At 50.7% G+C, this 23067-nt stretch overlaps 2 protein-coding genes across 2 annotated transcripts in view; one reads left to right on the top strand and one right to left on the bottom strand.

The window, feature by feature from the left end:
• The window catches only part of NXN (nucleoredoxin), a 27330-nt gene extending 21790 nt beyond the window's left edge, over window positions 1-5540 (bottom strand). The window contains exons 1-2 of the mRNA XM_019471776.1: window positions 5456-5540; window positions 1334-1425 (exon numbers count right to left, since the gene is read on the bottom strand). Coding sequence (XP_019327321.1) covers window positions 1334-1425; window positions 5456-5540 — 177 coding nt within the window. The remainder of the gene's footprint in view (window positions 1-1333; window positions 1426-5455) is intronic.
• Window positions 5541-7606: 2066 nt separating this feature from the next.
• LOC103898126 (multidrug and toxin extrusion protein 2) overlaps window positions 7607-23067 on the top strand; it is a 45032-nt gene continuing 29571 nt past the window's right edge. Inside the window, exon 1 of the mRNA XM_019471775.1 lies at window positions 7607-7705. Within this exon, the coding sequence (XP_019327320.1) occupies window positions 7607-7705 (99 nt within the window). The remainder of the gene's footprint in view (window positions 7706-23067) is intronic.

Raw genomic sequence — 23067 nt, 5'->3', positions numbered from 1 at the left:
CCCCCAGCCTGCTCGCTGGTGGGGTGGGGTGAGGAGCAGGAAAGGCCTTGACTCTGTGTCAGCACTGCTCAGCAGTAACTAAAACATCCCTGTGTTATCAGCACTGTTTCCAGCACAAATCCAAAACACAGCCCCATATTAGCTACTGTGAAAAGAATTAACTCTATCCCAGTGAAAACCAGCACAAACATATTTGCTACCTGGGTCATCATTGAAACCCATCATACGACACGGATGAACAAACACAATTGCACGTTAAGAAGACTGGAACTGCGTTGCCATTTTAAGCCCGGTTATAAAAGGCTTGAATTGCAAATTAGTGGTCTTGACGCACTAACCATACTGATTTCACTGTCTGTACTGGAAAGTACACGAATGTGCTCTTTAAAGTGGGAGCAGTTTGGTTTGATGATTCTCCTGTGCGCTAGGAAAGCTGATGGGGAATGAGAAACACATGCACTGCAGGACGAGTGCCAGGGTCTACCACCATTCCCACCGCCCTGGCCCCCTTCAGCCAGGCTCAGCTTTCCAAAGCCTGTCAGACACTTCTGAAGGAAGCCTGATGGCTCCTTTTACTGCAGGTCCGACCTGAAAGAGCAGAACCTTGATAGGAAATAGGCCTGGCTCATTTTAGCTGGGCTTTTTGGATAAGATAGCTCACTATAGGATTCCCACACCACTATTTCACAGCTGCAGCTTCCAGCAAAGACATCTGATCTCCACCTAAAGCCTCTGAACACCAGGATGACCTAACCCGTCTTGTGGCAAACTGTTGCACTGTATAGTTTTCCTCAGGGTAAAATGCCAAGAGTTTGCACATGCGCAGGGACTGGAAAGGAGACGAGCTCCTCCTCGGTCCTGCTTGGCATATGCCCGCTGGTTGTGGTCCAGGCAGGAAGGGGAGCTCAGAAGATAAAAGGCATCCCTTCTACAAGTACCTGCCCAACCACGCACCTCGCAAAGGATCCCGTGTCGGGCTGGGTGTGGGATGCGGAAAGCAAATTATGACTTGCTCTGAAACCGCAGGATGATGGGATGATAGCTCAGGCAGCAGGGCAGAGTGCTGCCTCAGCAACTTTTAAAAGCTGTTTTTCCTGCCGTGAAGAGGATGACATAGAAATAACATACTCCACACTCTGAGGATTTGATCATCCATTTAAAGAGGGGATCTCTGCTCCGCTTCCCAACAGCTGTTGCAAATCTGTGGGATCAAGCCAAAGCTAACACAGATGTGGAAATAATCTACAGACTATTCAGCCCGAAAGCAGCTGATCCTCACAGAGCGCCCTTCGCTCCTGGTTCAGGCTGCACGCCTGCTAAACTCAATACTCACCCCAGGATGGCCGCTGGAGAAGGAGCGAGAAAATACACCCCCTCGCAAGATGCTGTACAGGCTGATCAGCTTCACAGAAACCTCTCTAACTCCTGTGCAGGTGGTTAAGTACAGCAGTCCAGTGGAAAAAACAGTCTCACCAGATTCTTCCGGTAACCTTATCCCTATGCAGAGCATCACCATGCTGTCCTGGAGGACCAGGAAACCACCGCCCTGGGCTCCCTCTGTGACTCCATCCACGACTGGCCATGAAAGGCTTTAAAATGATCGCTTATTACTTGAGGTCTGAGGCGATCCCAAGACGTCAGGCGATGCAGCAGCATGCAGCATCGGTCACAAAGCCGCTCTCCGCACCGGCGGCTGGCTCGGTTATTTCCCCCACCCTAGTGACTGGGAAATGCCTGGCCGAGAGGCACGTTGGAGAGAAGTTTGCAGGCAGCCGCAGTAATTTTTCCAGATAAAGGTGTCAGACGAGAGGTCTCCCCAGCAGCCCACGGCTGTTTCTGCGCAGGGCTGGCACCCAGCCGGGGTAGATTAAATCCTCTCCTGCTCTGGGGGTACTGGTGGGGAAGGGATCCCCTACTTCCAACAGCTGCTGGGTGCTATTTTTGGTTGTGCTGATTGATTTATCAGCCCTTGGTCACATTCACTTACTAACATAAATCCTGAGCTGCAGCGGTTAATGCTGGCAAAGATAAAGCACAACTGCTTGTAGTGAAATGAGCCCTGGCCGGTGAGAAAGTGGTCCTCCCGCCCTTGTTGGGGACTGCATTTCTCCGCTGTTGTGTGAACCTGGACCGTAAAAGCTCTCACGCTTCCATCCTCCGTAGGATATGGAGCTGCCTCCACCCGGGAGACATGGAGGTTTCAGAGGCACCTGCCCATGCCAGCAGCAGGGCAGACACTGTCTCTGCTTATCTTGCAGCCCACGCTTCCACCCTGACCAGCGACAGCCAGACAAAGCTGGTTTAAAAACTCAAAAGCAGATCCCTCAGTAATAATGAACATGTTCCCAATGTGGACGGCTGCTGCTTTCTGCTAAATGAAATGCAAAGCCACTTTTCTTCTAAAAATCCACCCTTGGCAACACCCCCAGGGTCTGGGCAATTCCTCTGGTGAGGTGTTGGAAAGACCCCGCTTTCCAGCAGCCCCGTGAGTGCCCATGCGAGAGCGCAGCACGGTTTCCATTACAGACATGAGCTTGGCTCTTGCCAGTCTCTTGTTCCAGAGCCATAGGCTGAAACATGAAGTCTGTCTGAGGAACTCACAAGCAGCACTCAGGTGGAAAAGCGCCTTGGTCCAGGGCCATGGGGACCGGCAGAGCCCATTTCCCAGCTCTGCTGCGCAGACTGGCTCCGGGCAGGAGAGACAGCCACAGCCATCCCCACCGCTCCGCTCCCACAGTCTGGCGCTGCGTGGGACCTCTCTGTCCTCGCTCGCTCGCAATGTTAAATTGCAGCTTTTACATCGTGCCTTAAAGGGTTTACAAGCACCAGGGGCCACCCAGGCTCTGCAGACAGCAGGCATGGGGATGCAGAACAGGCTGCTCCCTCACCCTGTCGATTTAAATCCAGGTCACGCCTGTCCCTGTGATTCAAGCTCAGCTTGAGCGAAGGCTCCTCTTCCAGCCCTCCCTTGCCGCTCCCTTCCCTTCGTGCATAAGGGAACCCCCTTAAATGAAAGGGGATGCAGTGCGGGAACGACACACAGCCGAATAGTGGGGGAGGCATCGAGGGCAGATGGTGCACGCCAAGGTCTGACCTTGCGTCACAGAGGAAGACTGAGCGAGGCTTGGGGTAAATTAATGTCTATTGTGCTGCTGTTTCTCTCTGAAAGCAAATCAAAATCTAATTACAAAATACAATATTGAGAGAGACGTCTGCTCCAAGAACATTAATGAGCTGAGAAGGGAGAATTTGGAATTGCAATAAACAAGATTGATGTGAACGGCTGAGACTGACAGCACAGGGCACCGGGGCTGCTGGCACACACGGACCAGTGGGCAGCCAGACTACTGTGTCATCGTTCCCCTCTGCCCCCACGCTGCTACAGTGGGAGAAAGCCCAGTTAAAACCAACCTTAGGACCAGTTTCCCCCAGCACTTGGCCCGGCAGCGCCTGCTGCGGATGCTCCCCCTGCCAGTCACGTTCCAGCAATATGACTCGGTGCGAGCAAAAAATAAACAAATCAAATCAAAAGTCCTGCTTGTCACCTCCACCCTCTCCTTGCTCTGGCTCCATGGTGGGAGACCAGCACAGCATGGTCTGGCTTGAGGCCGCCTGCATCTCCCCGAAGCCAGCGGGGGGGAGCAGGGGAGACCCTGGCAGGAGCCAGCTTGCAGCCCCGGGCTTTTGTTCTTCCCAGCCATGAAACACAACGGTGAAAGCTTTGGAGCCGAAGTAGAAGGAAATGCTCTCCGTGGGGTTTTCTGGCAAGGCGGCCACCAGTGGAGGGCTGCTCTTTGTTCCCCCAAGGAGCTCCGCAGCCAAAGCCCTGGGGTGAGGGACCCGGGCCAGCCCAACCTCACGTCCTGGCCCCCTCACCTCCTCCCGTTTTCTCCTTCTTATCGCCCTGGTTGCCCAGCACCAGCACCGTTGCTCTGCAATTTCCCAGGCTAAGCCGTCCAACCGACTGCGAGCTGAGCATTTTGTTTGAGGGCAAAGCAGCATATGGCTGGCGCACGTGCCCGGCTCAAAGCACAAGCTGCCTCCTCTCCTCCTGACGCGCATGCAGGCTGACAGGCTGGATCCTCCGCAGCCCACATCTGATAGGAAAACATTTAATTTGAGCGGAACTGAAGAGCGGTTAACATGATCTATGGAGAGCAAAGCCCCAGGGCCCAGAGCCGACACACGAGGTGGCCTGGTTGTTTTATATGTGCAAGGTTCAAAGCGGTGCTGGGCTGGAAGCTTGATTTGATCCCAGGATCAGGGCGAAGTAGCATTTGTCTAAACATACAGATAACAACGCAGACAGCAAATCATGCAGGGAGGATGCTACAGGCAGGCTGGTCTATCAACACTACGAGGATGCCTTTTATAAACCTCTTTTTTTCCAGGTGTTCCTTGAATTATTGAACAGCCCAAAGATGATGCAGAATTTAAGGATGCAGCATCGTACCCAGGACTAGAAAATATACCTCCGTGCACTTCCAAGAAATGGTTTTTTTTCCTCCATGTGCATGCCTTGCTTTACCTCTTAAAAGGAGGCTTGCATGTGAGCATCTCAAGATATTTCATAAACAATTTTTCTCCCTGCAGTTCTGCTTTGGGCCAAGCACTCTCCCTTTACCCCCAGGAGAATGGGGGCACAGGGCTTGCACAAAGATGGGCGCAGAACCCAGGGGGTCTGCCAGCACCTTGGAACCCACATTCTGTTACCTGTTTTCACTGGCATTTTTTCACGCTTTCCTGGTAGGTAGGTAAGACAGCAAGACAAACACATAAAAAGCAGTGAGGACGGAGGGAGTTAAAGTGTTTGTGGGAAAAATTTAAGACACATGTAGAAGTGTATCATACATGGCCCCTATAAATTACGCCCCCAAATGACTAGCACTGAGTAAGAAACAGCTATGTAAACACAAAGGTAATAAGAAAAAATAATAATTTTTCTCTCTCTATGGGGAAGGGATATTTTTCCATCTGTTTATAGGAAAGGCGAGGGGTGGGGTGGCAGTCTGGGATGTTGAATCAAAGTTCAGGGTCTCTCTTGGTCCCCAGTCTCATCTGTCACTGGAAGCGGGACGGCTGCCAGAACCGCCGCACATTACAGCCTTGGTTTCCTACCCACCGCCTTTGCTTTTGCTGCTACCGTTCGCTCGAAGGCAGCCGGCATCAAGTGCTGGTGGTAATCTCGAGGTCAAATGCCTTGCAATCCCGGATCATTAAGAAGCAAACACTTCTGAAAAGCCCCGAGTTTAGACAGAGTTCCCACCAAACACAAAAGCCTTTTAAATCTGTAGGGAAATTGGGAATTTTTTTATTTTTTTGTTTAAGGCACACAATGAGGTATTGGTGTGGTTTCTGTTTTGTTTTCAGCAGTTAATCCGAAAGGGAACCTTACACAATCAGACCAACAAAATGCTGGAAAACAGTAAGAGTATTTGTTAGCACTGTAACGCACCCAGGGGAGTGAGGGCTTCAGGACCCCGCAGCGCCGGGAGCCTCGCCAGCAGTGACTTCCCCAGGACGCGCCAGCACCAGGACATCCCCCAGACCGGCAACATGGGAGACCCTTGTAAAACTACCAAGACATCTGCAAATACCCTCTTGTGCCCACTGCTGCTGATGCACCCACTGAATGGGAAATCTGCTCATTACACAGCATCTTTTGAAATGCAATAGCTCATCCATAGCATCACTGCTGACACTTCATTACAAAAACCTCCACTCAGCACAGCACTTGCATCACTGCAAACACTCAGACTATTTAAAAGCAACTACTTTCCGCCAGTTGATCTCAGGAGAGGGTGCACTGGTTGGTCTGGCCCTCCCTACAGCCGCATCCATCTCAGCGTCTCAGAGCTGACGGCGTTGAATCTCAGTCTGGCAGCACTCCTGGTTTGCAACCCAAGGAGGATTTTCATGCAAAGGTTACACAGCTGCAGAGCTAAAAAGGCCATAACCACAGCCCCGGCGCCTGCTCACAGCCCACGCTGTCGGGGCTTTGCATGCAAGACAGGCAACGGGCTCTGCTTGCAGCTCGGAAGGGCGGCACAGCTCGAGGGATTCACTCCGTAACTGCACTCAGGTCAAAATAGGCCAGGAGCTAACCAGACCCAGGTGCTCTCAAGCTCCAGCTAGAAAGAGCAATCCCTGCCAGAGACAGCTTGGAGTTATCCCACTCCTGCTTGGCTCTTGAGGTGGAAGGGGGTCCCACAGCCCACGCCAATCCAGCACAGCCGCGGCGCTCGCAGGAGACTTCTCCTCTGGAGCCATTAAAGTCCATCCTGCGCAAACATCCTGCTGCCGAAACTGCTCTGGGCTAAACCACTGATGACGATGCGCTCTCAGGGCCTCTGTGTCCTCTTAACACACTTCACAAGCACGACTGAGCCCCAGAGTCACGGTGGCCTGAGCTGGCACTGGGTGCCCTGCAGGGAACACCATCAGACTGACTCGTGACACAGGCAGGACGGATGTAACAGGTCAGGCTGCCTGGAAAACGCTCTCCTGCCGAGCACTTCTCTTGCTCCTGCTCCCCAGACCGTCACTCACCCCCTCTGCAGAAAGGCTGCAGGCTGGGAGCATAAACCTGCTTGACACCGAGCCACTGATGTCTACACAGGAGAACGCCACTGCAAGTCCCGCATTTGCAATAATCACCTGCACACATTAAAAACCGGAGCAGAACAAAGCTGACGGCAGCTCAGGTGCACCAACATCTCAACGGCAGCACAAGCCAGCAGGCGGGAGGCTGGAGAACCCGCTTCCCCACCCAACTGCTCTTTTGCAGAGGGGCTTTCCCATCGAGCTGTGCTCCAGCAAAGCTGGTGGCATTAGCTGTGAGAAGGCAGAGGGACAGGGAAATGGGGAGGGCCAGGGGAAAGAGCAGAGACGTGGTTTGAGCCGGGCATGGAGGCAGAGCAGGGAGGCGCTTGCAAAAGCCATTTCCAGCTGCTTGGATGGGGAAGGATAACCAGTGCCGGGCAAGCCTGGAGGGGGCCAGGCAGACAGGGCCAAGGGGATGTGGGGTTTGCGACACACACACATGGTGGGCCAGGTGCAGGGCAAGCGAGGGAACCCGATCCGTCCTGTGAAACCCAGCACCGAGACGCAAGAGGCCCCTGGCTCCAGAGCCATCGACCGGGGAGGAATGAGACAGCAGGCTGGGGCTCCCTCTTTTTTATTTTAAGGCTTGATCGGCATGTCTTGCAACTGCCGAGCCAATTAAAAAGATGAACAGGGATGGTGATAAATCAGTAGCAAGGTCAAAAGCTCCAGCTACATCCTGACTTGACTGACACAAGTCATAAAATAAATAGTTTCTCAAAGGGGCGAGAGCCCATGAGTCAGCACATGGATGAAATACGGCACCGGGAAGGCAGGACTGACCCCTGGTGCGAGCGAGCCTCGGGCACAGTGTCCCTTCCACCACCCTGAGCACTGCACGAAGGCAGCCGCGGCAAGGCTGCTGCCAGGAACCGATGACAACGCAAATCCCACCGGGGCGTCCAAAATGTCAGATAAGACGCAGCATATTAATTCCCTCTGCTGACAGCCAGCCCCAGTTGGAGGGGGAGGCTTGGAAATCGCAGGCTTCAGTGAGGCGAGGATGCTCGGCGCCTGCTCTGCCACAGGGGCTTCCGAGTCGACGGCAAACCAGGAGGTGACGCAGAGGGCTGGACGGCGGGAGTGCGACCTCATCTTTTTGGTGGGAATAAGGGAGATTCTGTGCAAAAAGAAGAACTGATCGTGTGTTCTTTTATCAAACGCCAAAGACTGCTGTGCACTGGCAGCGACCTTCCTCAGATGGGGCTGTATTTCAGCTGTTACTATATTCAGAGTTTGTAAAATGCTCTGGGATGATAAAAATCACTCCAGAAACAGTTATTAAAACTGTTTCCAGGAAATCAATCCATGGAGACGGAGAAAGTCTGCTGTTTTTACAAGGGCTTCAACTAGAGAAAGACCAAAGTTAAGGAGAAAGTTTTGCTTCCTTGTCTTTTCAGCCATAAAAAGGAGCTGCATCAGGGGTTTATTCGATTCTGCAACATAGGAAACAACCATCAGTTGTTTCCTCAGAGGGGAGCCTGACCTGAGACGGGCAGAAAATACCCCTCAAGTCATCCTGAGTTGAAGGCTTTCTGCCTTAGTCAAGATCTGGATTTGTTTGTTTGCGTTCTTGTTTTATCCTTTTGCTTTCTGTGATTACTGACCGTCCAGAAAAAAGATCCCAGGCTAACAAAATGCACGCTGCAGGAACAGAGATTTTATCCAAGAAAAGAGCACAAAGCGCCGTGGGAGCACAGTCTGCCTTCCCATCCCCGCTCCAGCCTCAGTGCTAGGAAGCAACGTGTGTGGAGTTGGACGAGCCATGGGAAACGCAAGCAAATCATCCGCTTGCGTCCAAGCGGCTTTTTCCAAGGATCTTCCACAAAGTTTCAGGCTCAGCCACCCTTTCCCCACCCCTGGGTCAGAACTGATTAAATGCAGCCACCGAGTCAAACTCCAACATACTCATCTCGTTTGGCAGCCTTGCAGTTCGGCTGCGAGCTCCAAGCTTTCCCCCCCACCACTCCCCCCCTTCTTGTTCAATTATCTTGCTTCATCTTTATTCCGTTTCCAGGAACACTTAGCAACAGGCTCTTGCAACCAGCCACCGGCAGGCGAGGATCTGAGGAGGAGATTCTGCAGTTACGATGACCTTTTACTACACTCATGCAAATTTTAAAGGAAGTATGTGAACAATTTGCCTTTTAAGTATCCTCCGGTTACATTCTCCAGGAGTTAATTCTCCTTCTCTCCTTACAGACATCAGAAACACCAGATTTCATGATTTTACACTAATAAGAACAAAACCTGCAGCTTAATTCCAGTTTGCTTTGTGGAATTTTTTTCTGTATCTCATGCAGCGTGCAGACCCCCAACAGGCAAAAATTAACCTGCAACATCTACCCTGGCCAAGACAGCAGGTCTGCTCGGATGCCGCATGCTCATGCCGCTGAAAGCCAAGCGTGGGCTTCAGGGTCCATCCCAGCAGCGAGCCAAACTCTTCCTGAGATGGACAAGATGCTGTTGCTTCTCTTGGTGAGTGGCTTTTAGGGATCGCCATCAGAAACTCTCATTCCAGGACAGCCGAAGGATATGCCAGGAGCCAAACGTAGCTGTAGCATCCCAAGGAAAACACAGCAGTTGTGATCTCGGTAATTAAAGCTCATCAGCCAAGGCAGCGGATAAGAGAGCTGGTGCAGTGGTTAAGGACTCTCATTCCCATGGGACTCGCTGTGGTGACACAGGGAGAGCCCTTGCAAATCCAGGGACTTTGGCAAGCGACATCGTTCTCTCCCAGGGCCTCTCCACCTCCAAAACAACACACCGACCACCACGAGGCTCTCGGAGGCGGGTAGTATTGACGCCCCTATAGATGGAAATGGGTAAATAACAAGTGTGGTTTTGGCAAACCACAGCGGCAAACCCACAGCAGCCATTTTCGCAGCCACCTTGACAAGCCGACCAGGCAGCAGCCTTGCATTTTCATCAGATCTAAATCAAATCCCCAAAGCTTTCCAGCACTTTCCTTGTCGCTCAGTAATTTTCCCACATACACAAACAAGTTTGGAGACGCACAGAAAGCGCACGCCAGGACAGCCTGTGCAGCTTGCAGGGCACAGGGGCATTACCGCATTTAAGTCCTTTCTCCTTGAAATGAATGCTTTGTGTTTGGAATAAAAAATCCCGTATTTCTTGCAGTGACCAGAAGCTGGAGGGAGGGAATGGGTGAATACCACAGTACCAAGGCAGGCAGCTCACTTCCTTCTGCTTTCTGAGTGGTGTTCATAAATAGGGAAATAATTTGCAGCGCCCTACTCGGGGGGGGGCTCACAGATACTTGATACTTCAGATGATCTTAAGAAGTACAATCTACTCTTTTTTTCCTCTTTAAAAAATGAAAAGTCTGAATAAGCACGTCATTGATCCTACTGCTGGGAACAGCATCTGGAACATCAATCTCTGCCTGACACTGCAGAAGCTGCAGGAGAGCTTAAAGCAGCCAAGGCTGCCCTTGAACCAGATGCTGCTCGCTCTTACAGAAACGCCTATGGATCTGTGTGAAAATGATTAAGCAAAATTGCTCCCTCTTTTTTCAACTTTGTAACTCAAATCTGTTTTCTCTTAAAGGGCAGATGCTCATTATATACCCCTCAGCACATCAAAGGGCAGGAAAGGCAGGAAGGCAGCCGCCCTGCCACGCACAGGAGGGCCAGTGCCCAGCGTTCTGCCCGACCTGCCTGCACCCACCAGCTCCTCCCCACCCCAAAGCTTTTGGCTCGGGGTAAAGAGCCAAGAGAGTAAAAAGCTCTTAGTGACACTACGAAGGATGCCAGCCAGGGGCTATTCCAGCAGCAGCAGCAAATAGCAGTGACGTGTTTCTGTAGGGAATTCTCTTGGTGCTGCAGAACTCAAGTCCAGCTATTGCAGCACCCCAGGGAGCCCCATTTGTCAGGTGCAAAGATGAGCATTTCTCCGACGCTCCTTCCCCATCGCTGCCTGAGCGTGCAAAGCAGAACACAAGGGACCGACAATCCCCGCCTGCACCCAGATCCAGCCAGCATCTTCTTCAGACGGTCATTAAAAAAATACAACATTAAGAGAGCATTGCGCAAGGACACGGGCGCCAGGAGCCTCTCAATCATCCACGAGAGGCTGACCAGAGAGGCAGGAGCGGGAGGGCTTGCCAAGGCAGGGCTGCCCCGGAGCAGGGGTAGGAGCTGCTACAGGGCAGAGCAGAGCCAGCCCCGCTCCCACTCTGCCCCAGCACAGCAGCTTCACATCTCCCATGTAAAGCGAGTCCTAATTACACCACGCACGGGTGCCAAACAGCAACACCCTCTGCCCTACCTCAAACGGGGCAAAATATTGGGGCTCCGACACAACTGTTTCCCCTATCCAAGGGTCTTGCATTTTCAACCCCGCAGGCACTTTTGGTTATGAACTGACTCCACTTTTACAAACAGAATTCACTAAATACCTAAAGCGCAATGATGCTGCGGTACACCCTCCACCATGAACGCAGGGCCTTTGCTCCCACAGATGCCAGCCCGAAAATCCCACTTCCCAATGGTACACCCCTCCTGCGCCCTCCCAAAACGGGATGAATATAGCCCAAAGTTTCCTGGAAACTTCTCCCTGCTGATTTGAATTGGGGATGCAGATGAGATATATTCCTGTTCTGTGAAAACTTGCACAAAGAATGGCAAACGAAGACCCTGAAATCCCAGAGCCTGAACCCAAACACTGCGCTGCCTCTTACCCAAAGCCCCCTTCTCCCTTTCTTTACTCTTAAACTCTATGAGACAATGCTCGGATCTGCGCCAGCTACAGCAAACACCCAGCAGCTCAGGCAGGACGTGACCCAAGGGGCACCAAACCCTGTGCATTTAATGCCACACCTGATGCAAACCCCTGCCCTCCGAGGTGAAAGGCAAGCGACCGATGAGAGGCCTCATCCCCAGAGCCCTTCTCATTTATTCTAGTTCAAAGAGCTCAGAAAACTCAAGGCAATCACTCACCAGATATTTAAGGCGGAGCGTGGGGAAGGGCGCCTGGGAAGCATGAAGCCAACTTAATCCAAGATGCAAGAGAGGGGGGACACAGCCAGGCTCTTACTTAACAGCTTCTTCCAGGCAGCCCACTGCCTCATCCATCTTAATCTTTGACCACCAAGAGATGAAAACAATTTATCCTCGTTCCCTGCTCTTACTGAGAAGTTACAAGAAATAAAAGTAAAACTAAACAAAGATCAATGTTATACCCCTTCTCAGACAATCTCCGGCTGACCTGGACTTTCTCAGCATCCCTTTTATCTAGCGGAGTGTTTTGGCTAAACCTTTGCAGAGGAAAGCCATGTGAGCAAGCTAGTTAAAAAACCTGGTACTTTCATGTTTATACAGCCAGCTAAGCAGCACACTACAAAGCTTTTTATTCCAAGTCTCTGCTGACAAGCTAGCATTGATAAATTACAGAAATCACCCAGGAATTATGAGGCACGGGGGAAAAAAAAAACCCAATTCCCTAGGTGGGAAATAAGGGCTCAGACTCCCTCCCCATGGTTTCCAAGAATTCACCAGGTCCAGAGGTGAAGATAGAGATACCTCAAAAGTATCTCTTCTCCCAAATGCCCCTATTTCCAGAAAAAGCAATCTGAAACTAGTCCCTGTGTGTTGGTGAGCAGCGCAAGTGCCTGCAAGCATGAGAAGAGACGTGCTTCCCAGTCGCAGAGGTGCAACGCAGACACCGAGCAACAAGTTGATGTCAATGGGGCGCACCGAAGAACAGCCCGAGTTCCCAGGCCGTGGCAGGACACGCGCTGACCGCATACTGCATCATGTTGGTTTACATACTGCTCGCGCAAGAGCCAGGAAAAATCCATCTTCTTTGTAATAACAAACCCTAAGGTAAACAGCAAGGCAAGGCCATGCATACTATCCAATTAAACAGGCAGGTAAAGGAGAAAGAAAGCGCTGGTCCTGCACTTGCTCCTGATTTTTGCTGTTTCTCAGCGAGCACGTACAAAAACAGGCTGCATTAAGCCCTGCACGAAGGTGATGGGGGAAGCGAGGTGTGCTCCTCCCCCCAAGAACAAACCTGCTGCTCCTGAATAAAAAGCAAGTGAGTTTTGTAAGAGAAACCGACATTTCATAGTCTTTGCGTTACTCTCCCCCACCACGAAGCGGGGAAGAAGCACGCCCTGGCCCCCTTGCAGATGCACGCCCCAGGGGCTGCTTGGGGCTGGGCAGCTGGAATAAACACCCAAACCCAGTAAATTCCCAAGCCCGGAGAAACCAAACTGGAGACAGCTGGTCTGTAAAGCTGCACCCCTACACAAAAACTTTGATTGTCTTCAATTTATGAAGTTCATAGTATTTGCTCTGCACATTATAAACCATGCACGTGGTTTTGCAAGGCGGTGGGCAAACGAAGGGGTGTTTGAGGGTCCAGGTGCCCAGTTCTTGGTGGTACTGCTCGCCAGGACGCAGCTGAGGGAAGAGGTCCACCTGCACAGACCCTTCTACAGTGCCCCAACGTACAGCAGCATAAAACTCAAACACAGCTGGACTGGGACTTCTGTGTTTTCTCCAGGAGGGCTGAGGACCTCCTCTCTCCACTGGGCAGAGCTGGAGACCGGAAGGTTAAACTCTGTGCACACATACACGGCACTTTGGATTACTAGCAATTTCAAAAAGAGGAGAAAAGCCCTTCTTGGATAAGTTCTTGCTGCTCAGTTTGCTGAAGGGCATCAGGATGGTCTGAGCCAGCAGCTCCGCTGAACGCTTCCAGACACCGTCTGGCACGCTGGCACCCAGCCTGCTCCTCCACTCCTGCGCCAACAGGGATACCCAGATACGCAGGACCTGAGTTTGTAAAGACAGTTACGAAGTGGGAGGGAAAGACTTAACTTCTACAGAAAGATGCTTCTACAGATAGTACAAAATAATTAATACTTTCCAAGTCTGCACTTGCTTACAAAAGGAGAGATTTAAAGCTCCAAACCCAGCCCATTTGTGAAAAAAAATAAGCACGTGTCCCACATTCTGTTCTGAATCCCAGGGAATCAGCAGGTGGCAGATCGTTAAAGCCCGAACAATGCTATTTCAGATCTGCAAGCTGAAATATCTCACCGCATCCCCCCTTCTCCCTCTACAGGAGGGCCACAGGGAAGATTTAGCATGTGCAGCATTGGGTTGTTGTGGTTACCTTTTAGTTGATTCAAAAGAATATTACAACGTATTCCCCAAGGGAGTCCATAAATAGCAAAGGATTCCGCTTTAATCCCCTATCTATTCCTATCTAGATAATATGGCATTTGGACAAGCACTGCCAAAACACAGATTTATGGCAAGGCTGAGAGTTTGCATGGCCAACACATGCTCTCCAAACTTCAGATTCCAAGGAATAAATAAAAGCCTCTTCTAGGATATAGACGGCTCTTCAGGTACAGAAGCTTCATGCAGATACAAACCTGTTTTCAGGATTTCTGCCTCCCTCTCCCATGCCAGGTGAAAGGCATGTTTATACTGACCTTCCTCAACACTAAAATCAACTGCTTTCACTGGATGTTCCTGCTGGTACCACCACCGCACGGTCTTCTGCTCGCTTCTCATTTCTTTACTAATACTTTACATTATCTATCAGCTATTACCTATCAGACCAGCTTCAAACTTCTTTGCTGACAGTGACCAACATCAAAGGGAAAAGAACTATAAAAACTGCTGACCAAAGGGAAAAGGGCTATAAAAAGTACAGCTGATGAGCGCTACAGTCATCACTGCTGCACTGGAGACACTGGGGAGTTGCGTGTTCTTAAAAGCTCCTTGGAGAATAGTGTATTAAAAAAAAAAACACAAACCCAAACAACAGTGACTTTGCAGCAGACAACTTAGTGCTGCCAAAACTAGTTTTCGTATTGGAAACGCTGAGAAGCACTTGAACAACAGACTCACTGTAACACGCACGTGTGGCTGTAGGGGGCTGACCACAGCATGCTGCCCACCCCAGCAAAGCTGTTTTTTCCTGGGAAAACAGCCCTCCTGGCTCCCAGCTGCTCCTGGGCAAGACAGGGCAGTTTGGAGAGGCTGCGCTCGGTGTTTCGTCGAAGGGAGGGATGCCAGCATCCGTGGGGCACACCTCGGCGGTAGAGCAGTGCGCACAGATGCTCACCTTCCTGCCAGAAACCTGCACCGGCAGGTCGGCAAGGGAGAGCGGCAGCAGAGGAAGGACAGTGAGGTTGTATTACAAAAGACATCCTGGAAAGGAAATAAAGGGAAGGTCGGGATCAAAAGGATGGTGCTACATCCTGAAAAATTATCTTCTGCTTTGGGAGCCACATCTTAAAACCAGGTACAAAAGTGAAAAGGGAGCCAGGGGAGGCAGAAAATTCCACGCAAGTACATGCTAAGTGCAAGCAAATTCGTTTTGCCCAGCTGAAAAGTCAACCTTGTAAAGACGCATCCATTCCCAGAGGCACTAGGCAGGATTGTTTCCTATTCCATATTCCCCAGGTGCAATTTTAAATTACTCACTGATGGGGCTTCCACACACCTCCCTTGGGAGCCTGCACCACAGCCCCACGCAAAGGCACGTATCCTGCTGCTGCAGTGGATCAGAACAGCTAGCTACAGCAGCAGGGTTGGGAAGGTGCATGCTAGGTTACAAAAAGAAATACAGAGTCATTTTTGACAAAGGGGAAATGCTGCATCCTTGCCGAATCGCTGTTGTTGGCTACACACCGTTTGGATACTGGCTACTTGCAGGCAAAACATAAAGCCAAGGATATTTGTTTAAAACCCACAGGCGGACACTGTGATTCCATTAAAAAAATACAACTGGCATTAATTCTAAAAACTTCCCACCACTGGGACTGGGATTCAAAACCAGCACTGGGCAGTGAGGCCAAAACACACTCAGAGCAGACGCCTGCAAAAGATTCCAAGGGAAATTATTTACGTGGGCTTTGTAACAAAAATAAAATAAAATACAACGTTTACAAAGAAAAAAAAAAAGGCAGCTTCTCTAGGAGACAGCGCTGCGAACACCCTTTGCAGATAATTCAAGACCTGTCCGGATCCAAGGTTTCCTCGGTTCCCCGTGCCGGTCGGTGTGTGCAGCGAGGTGAAAGGCAAACATGAACCCCGAGCAGGCAGGAGCAGCCCCCTCCCATCCTCAGGGCTGGCAGGGAAGGGGCTGCCTTGCCCTGATTCACAAGCTAGAGCCACGCCAGCTCCTGGGCTGGGCACCGGCTCTCCTGTGGTGGTGGAAAGGAAACTCTCCATCCACCCCCTGCCACACCACCAGCTTGAGAGAGCTGCAGGCAGAGCGGGACAAGCCCCTGGGCTTTCACCACTCTGCTTTTCCCCTCGCCGCTCTCTCCAGACAAGGACACGGTGGGCTAAAGCTGGATGACCAACTTGATTTACAGAAAGCCCCAGCTTCCTTTCTTCTTGTGTGCTAAAGTCAGCCTTATACCATAAACTTATTTTTTTCCTAAGTAATTTTTTTGTAGCTGACTCACACGGAGCTTCTGCCAGGAATTTTTATAATTAGTGAATTAGAGCAAGGTTTTGCCTGTGCATGCCTGACAACATCTGCTGATTTAAGCGAGCTGTGTTCGAAACCTTGCAGAGAGCCCTGGAGGAGCAGGCTGAGCGCAGCCCTGCCTCCCGACGGCACAGCTGATGGGGCTTTTCTGGCCAGGCTGGTACGAAACATGCTGCTCCTCCTGCAAAGGGCTTTGCAGCTCCCAATCCACATTTTGAGGGGAAGGAGATAAGCTGGAACAAAGTCCAAAGGATACTGGAGAGGGGAGAGGGACGCTAGCTGCCTCTCGACTTCACAAACCTCTTGCTGGAGCATCCCTGTGACAGCATCCGCAGCTATGCGCCTCTCCATCAAGCTGCATAGTTGCAAAGCCATCGTGCGTCACATCTTCCTTAGCGACAGACGATGGTATAGAGTTCCATAAAACCACAGAAAAAATAACTTCCTCAACCTCTTTCTTTGATGGACACAGGAGCTATTCTGCAAGCGAGGCTCCAACACACAACAGTGGTCCAACCTAAAGATCAAACGAAACCCACGTTCAGATAAGCCAAAAGCAGACATCTGGCGTTAGCAGCCTAAACTACACACAAGGTCCTTCCTGGATGATCCAAAAACCTCCCACTTTCTGGAACAAGACAGAAATGCAAACAAATTACCACCTTCAGGATCAAGCCATTCGACTTCCTCCCTGTAAGGTTTGCTACAGAGCGATGCCTGTACCCTCTGCACACAAATTCTTACTCGCCCAGTCCTGTAATTTATACCATATTACATCTGAAGGGCTGCATTAAGAAAATATTACAGTTGCCAAGCCCTGAAAAGCTAGGATGTGCTGGAAATTAGTTTTCTCTGTGGCTTTGATCTGGTCCACTTGCGTAGGGTCTTTACAGCGTGGCCACATACCACGTGTGCCTACAGTCCTGACGCAGTTAGTACGGAGAATAGAAGATGCTCAATAAGCGAGGAATTATTCAGTTTTGGTTTTCGACTGGTTGTTCATGCACAGCACTCGGCCCTCTTCACTTCACACTTTTCATGTGCTGCTCCAAGGCAAAAATGAAGGCGTCTTGCCACTGCAGACTGGGATACTTCTCAAACGATTATGAATTTATTTTCATAAAATCCTAGAGAACTACGTTCACAACACCTCCAGTTTATAGCTGAAGAAAAGAGGTACAGAGAAGCTCTGGGCATCCAGTTCCAGAATCAGCCTACAGCTCCCTTTTTAAAAAATAAATAGCACCGAGCGGCATTTTAAATGTTTGACATACAACTTCCCATGAGATCATCTGCAGCAGGAGCACTCGGCACTTCTGCAACTCAACCCTCAGCCTGGGGACCCAGCAAATCAAGTCCCTCACTGTGCATGAAAAGCAATTTACCCAGCGCCATACACGAGCCCTGAGGCAGAAGCAGAGCAGGAATCCCGTCTCCTTAACCATTGCTTTACCCTTGCTATTTTTCCATGACTTGCCTCACTCCCTTCCCTCCAAATCCTGCACCGTGCAAGGGCAGAGGTCCCACACACGCATCCCCATCCTTCACTGGGCCACCTCGACTGCCCTCCCTGAGCAGCGAGGGCAGGGGTGCCGTGGAAAAAAAACATATGTGATCCCGTATTAGAAACTGCATCGTAATGCATACAGGGGGCTGAACTAAGCTTGCAGAAGAATACTGTAAATTGGATGCACATTTCTTGTTCCATTTTACTGCTTTCTTTTTTTGCCCTCCCCCTTATTTGGCTTTGGCTGCACTTCAGATTAAGCTCCTAATAAGGGCTGGAGTTGGACGAGATTTTTCAGCCCATCAGATTGCAGCCTTCCAAGCCATTGAAATGAGATTCAAGCTGAACTTGAATTTTCAATAGTTTGGCCTAAAGGCAAGGGTGTTAACAACAGACCTGCCAACACCTTCTCTATGAGAAATGTCTGAAAACATGTCTGCACATCAAATACTGCTCAGGCTCTGGTAGACAAAAGCCACAAAGCTAACATCTCAAATCCACCACTAACTTGCTCGGCCGGTTGTCCTGTCAGTAAAGCTCATATATTTTCTCTGAAAATCCAGCAAACCTCTATATTCTCTCTAGGAAAATGGGGTTTCCCCCAAAAACCCTAAAACCTGTTGTAGTTTCATTATGACAAGGCAAGGCAGAGAATAAGGAGAGGTCAGGTAAATCAGGTGGACATATAGGAAGCAGACACACACCAGTGCACCCAACAGTCTACTTAAATGATACACATCACCAAGATTAAAGATATCACGCTGACATGCATGGAGAAGCAATGAGAAGACAGTCTGTCCTGTAGCCAGCTCCTCCTACAAGCAGCAGAAAGCTATGCCTGGGCTTTCTTTTCCTTCCTCAACATATTTTCTCTTTTTTTTTTTTAGTTCTAACAAACTATTTTTTTTTGATCTACACACTATGATTATGTGAAAGAGCTAGCCTGAACCCTAAAAGCAAGGAAGATACGATAAAACTGGAACACATCCCCAGTGCCAGAGGAAGCCGACTGCGCCCGAGCAGAGGGCGTAGCTGTGGGAAGCAGGAGGGTGGGTTTCCTCTCCCATCTAGCCCTCCTTGGTAACTCCATCCTGTGCTACGGTACCCGGCAGAGCACAACGGCCGGCAAAGGCAAGACCTGCTGTGGGCTCCAGCCTGGGCAGACCCCAAACCACCCCAATTTTGAAGCTGCCCTTGCCCCAAGATTTTTTTTACTTATAACCTCTGACTTCAGCAGTCTTTACTAAAATAAAAATGTCATGCTATGAGTCTCTCAGAAGTCCTTAGGCCACTCCTGCCTAAATGTACAAACGTAAAGCGCATCACAAAGATGAGCCTTTCACCTTCAGATCACTGCTTTGGTGGACGAGGGCTTTAACCAAGACCTCTGCCAGTACCCTCAACAGATTTTGGTTTGGGGTTTTTTAAATGTTAAAGTATATTTTCTTGAGGAGACAAATGCTTCAGCTTCCTACCACCAAAAGCTTTTCTAATTCACATTTCTAGCATGGTGGGTCTGAAGAGCAGCCACGGCCATCGACTCTTGCCAGTGCTGGAAGCAGCAGGGCAGTGCAGGGAAGGTGCTCCTCGCCCTTTGATGACGAACGATAGAGAAAAGGAACGATGGTTTCTTGAACTGCATCCAAGGGAAAGTAACCCTGCTAGAGTGCCTGGCAGAGCATCAACAGCAATGGAAATTTCAGCTTTCAAAGAACAGAAATAAGACTCGAGAAGGGGGTGGGGAGATCCTGCAGGAGCCGAGGTGCTACTAATCCCATGGATTGTTTTACAAACTCCTGCTTCTCTCCAATGAAATTATATCCTCTGCAGAAAAATCATCTGGCTCCAACCTCTTTTGGTAAGCGGAGCGTAAACAGAATGGAAAAGAGCTCATACCTGAGCAGAAATCGGGCTTGGACAGGCTGCGACAGGCAGGAGAGCGGAGGGGATGGCAGCCAGACCAGTGGGATTTTTCTCTTTTCTTCGGACAGCCACTGCAGGATCTTTCCACCAAGCACTGCAGAAAAATCATCTGGCTCCAACCTCTTTTGGTAAGCGGAGCGTAAACAGAATGGAAAAGAGCTCATACCTGAGCAGAAATCGGGCTTGGACAGGCTGCGACAGGCAGGAGAGCGGAGGGGATGGCAGCCAGACCAGTGGGATTTTTCTCTTTTCTTCGGACAGCCACTGCAGGATCTTTGAACCCCACCAAGCAAACAAGGCTCTTCCAACACAACGGGTGAGCGCTGGCCGAGTCAGAGCGGTGCCCTCTGCTCGCTGCGAGGGGAAGGAGAGCACGGCGGGGAGAAGAGCACAGCGATTCCTGCAAAAAGGTCTGGACTTGATTAAACTTATTTTCTTTAGTAACACTAAGTTAAGCAAGGGGGGAAAAACCCTGCGGTGTTCTTCAGCGGCTCTTAACAGGGAATCTGGAGTGAGACTGTTCGTTCACCTGACTAGCTGAGCAACAGGCTCTGCGCTGCAGCAGGCGCTGCTCACATCAATATCCATTTCTCTGTTGGTAGGTGCTTTCACCAGCAGAAACAAGAAACACTGAAAACGTATGAGTAAACGGCAGTTCCCAACTTTGAAATCAGAAGGTGTCTGGCAGCTCTGTGTCAGCGTGACGTACCCTCCATGGGAATTACACACTGGTTCGTATAGCTTGAAACTCTGAACGAAGCAAATGCTGCTAGTAATGGCAGAGAAAAACAAAACAAAATTGCGAGAAAAGTGACCGCCCAAGCTCACGTGAGGCAGGGGTCTTCCTCGCTACCTCTGTGGCACAGTGTCTAACTTGCTCAGCTACAGAATGAGTTTCATTTCTCGTTTACAGGGTTCATGTTCTCAGCATCCCTCTGGCGATGAGCCCGCTGCACCAACACCCCACGCGTCACCGGTGGGCTCTGTCCGGTCTTCAACTACTGCGAGCCTGATTATAATCATTTAACAAGTGGAGGAAAACAGCAGGCACAGCTTGCCTTTGCCCCTCGTTTGTATGTCACTAAGCGGCTGTAGGTGGACACAGGCAGCAAGGGCAAAGCACGAGCTGCTCGGAGCCAGGCACCGTCTCACCGGCTGCAGAGGTTCGGAGCAAACATCCACATGGATGATGATTCACATACACATACTGATGCCTCTTCAGTGCCGGCATGCGCTTTTGCACAAGGTTGGTTTATCCTCAGGGCCAGCAAACGCCATGCAAGAAGCACATACAGAACAGCAGAGGCAAGGCATAATCTGTAACTGCTAATTGCTGGAGTAATTAAAAAGTAAAAGATCAAACTAAATACCGGAAGTCTGAGCATCACCAAAGAACCACTTTACTCCTCAGGAGCTGCCTCTCAAATCCCCCCCCCCCCCCCCCCCCGCCTGTGCCGAGCCACCTCCATGGGCCTGAACAACCGTTTGAGCAGATGACCAAAAAAAAATGTCAGGAATTTTTCTTTTCAAATAGATTTGATCTTATTTTCTCTTCAGTGTGGCAGGATGAAAAGACATTTCTATTGAGCAATTGAGGTTTCCCCACAACAGACACGAGCTGGCACGTTCTGAGCGTTTGATATTTCAATCCCAATTAAGTAAAATAATAACTGCTGCACCTAAGGGTTTCTCAGCTGCCTAAGAGGAAACACTTTATACATACACAGATTTTCCTAGCTTTACCACCGCATACTTAAGACATGGATTGAGGGATGAATCACAACTTCAGATTCTTCACTACTAAGCCTGGCAATCAACACTGCCACTTTCTGGCAAAGAAACCCTAAAAATCCCTGATCTTCACCCATGACATCATCTGCAAACAGCGATGTGATTTATGTCCCATGGGGCGCTCCTCTCCTGCAACTGCTTTGCTGCCGGGGGTGCTGGGGCGAGGAGGGATTCATCCCTGTGCCCAGCAGGACTGCGCCACAGAAGCAGCTTGGTAACAGGATTTGTTCTGGATAATCCTCGCTCTAGCTCCCAAGAGCCGAGGGGAGGAAGCAGCCGGAGATGCACTCAGCCAGAGACGGCAGCCACCGCAGGTAACCGGCTTTTATATGAATTATTCTCCCCTAGCCACATGCGACGTGAAAATCACATCTCCAGTTTCAAGCCCCGAGAAGAAAAGGCAGCATCACAAAGTCAGAAAGGAGGCGCATGAACTCAGTGCACTGACATCAGGGCGATGGGCATCCCTGTAACTGGGCAGGCAGACACCTGTCCCCAAGCTTTCAGCATGTTTTAACGCTGGTTTAACCCACTGACCCAAACCGGTCAATCAGTTTGGGACAGCGACCGAATCCAAGTCACGAAATTCTGCCTGTTTGCTTTGGTCCTCTCTCCTCTGAGCAGCCTAGCACATACCAGCTGCACAAGCTTGGCTGGAATAAACGCTTTTGCGTAAAGGAGGTGAGGTTCTCAAATCTCGGTGTGAAGGCCACAGCAGCACACCTTCATGGTTGCATGGACGGACCTCCAGCTGCTGTGGGGAAGAGATGGGCAACTGCGGCAGCCGCGGGGAAGTCAAGCATGGCCAGGGCTCCTGCCAAGCCACCAGGCAGAAGCAGCCACAAGGACAAAACTAAGGACCAGCCACTGGCAGGGAAGGGCTCTGCAAGCTCGCAGCCACGCAAAGTGCATCACCTCACATAGGGCACAGCCGTGGAGGAGGTCTCTGCTTGCCTTCCCCTTCCAGATCCCAAACCTCTGTGCCCACAAGGCGGGAGGCTTCTCCGCCAGACTGGCTTGTCACTGCTCACGAGACACCCACCCTCTCCCCACAGCGCGAGGGGGATGTTTCCTTAATCAACTGTAGGGTAAGGACCGTCTCCGTCTTATGCGGTTGTCTGAACAGGGCCCAGTGTAACAGACCCTGAGCCGCCGGCAGGGCTGTAAGCTCTGCCTGGGGTTATTATTTTAATAATTAGATGGATGTCCACAGACAGAGGTGGTATTTGGTGGCCTCTTAACCTAGAGAGTTACTGCGGTTTATGCAGACGACTCCACTTTTTCCGCTGTGAAGACTGCAGCAAATCCTCATGGAGACAAACATCAGAAACAGGACACTGGATGCAGCCCAACACAGGGCCGCCGCTCAGCCAGCCCGAGCCAAAAAGCAACATAAAACACGCAGGGCTCACAGGGCGTTTCACTTTTAAAATGGAGTAAAATCTGGAGTCTTCCTGTGATTCAAAGCCGGGCTGTCTGGAGCAAAGAGGCTTTCCAGGCAAGGCACCACTCCCTGCTCCAGCCTGGTCCTCACGCCTCTCTCCATTCATCCATCCCTCCCTCCCCATCCCTCTGCCTTCTCCTCCCACACTCACCATCCCTCTGCGAGACGGCTCTTCCCAACCTAGGAGACTCTCCCCAACCTACCATGTCACCATCCTTCCACCTCAAGAGCCACTGGCCCCACGCAGCCAGCAGGGATGTGCCCACAGGGAAAGGCAGGAACAGCCACCAACCCTTCTGCTTCACAACGTGGC

The sequence above is a fragment of the Aptenodytes forsteri genome, unplaced genomic scaffold (assembly GCF_000699145.1).
Source record: "Aptenodytes forsteri isolate BGI_AS27 unplaced genomic scaffold, ASM69914v1 Scaffold66, whole genome shotgun sequence".
Taxonomy (NCBI): Eukaryota; Metazoa; Chordata; class Aves; order Sphenisciformes; family Spheniscidae; genus Aptenodytes; species Aptenodytes forsteri.
Note: the sequence above shows the minus strand (reverse complement) of the source record. Positions and strands in the feature narration are given on the sequence as shown.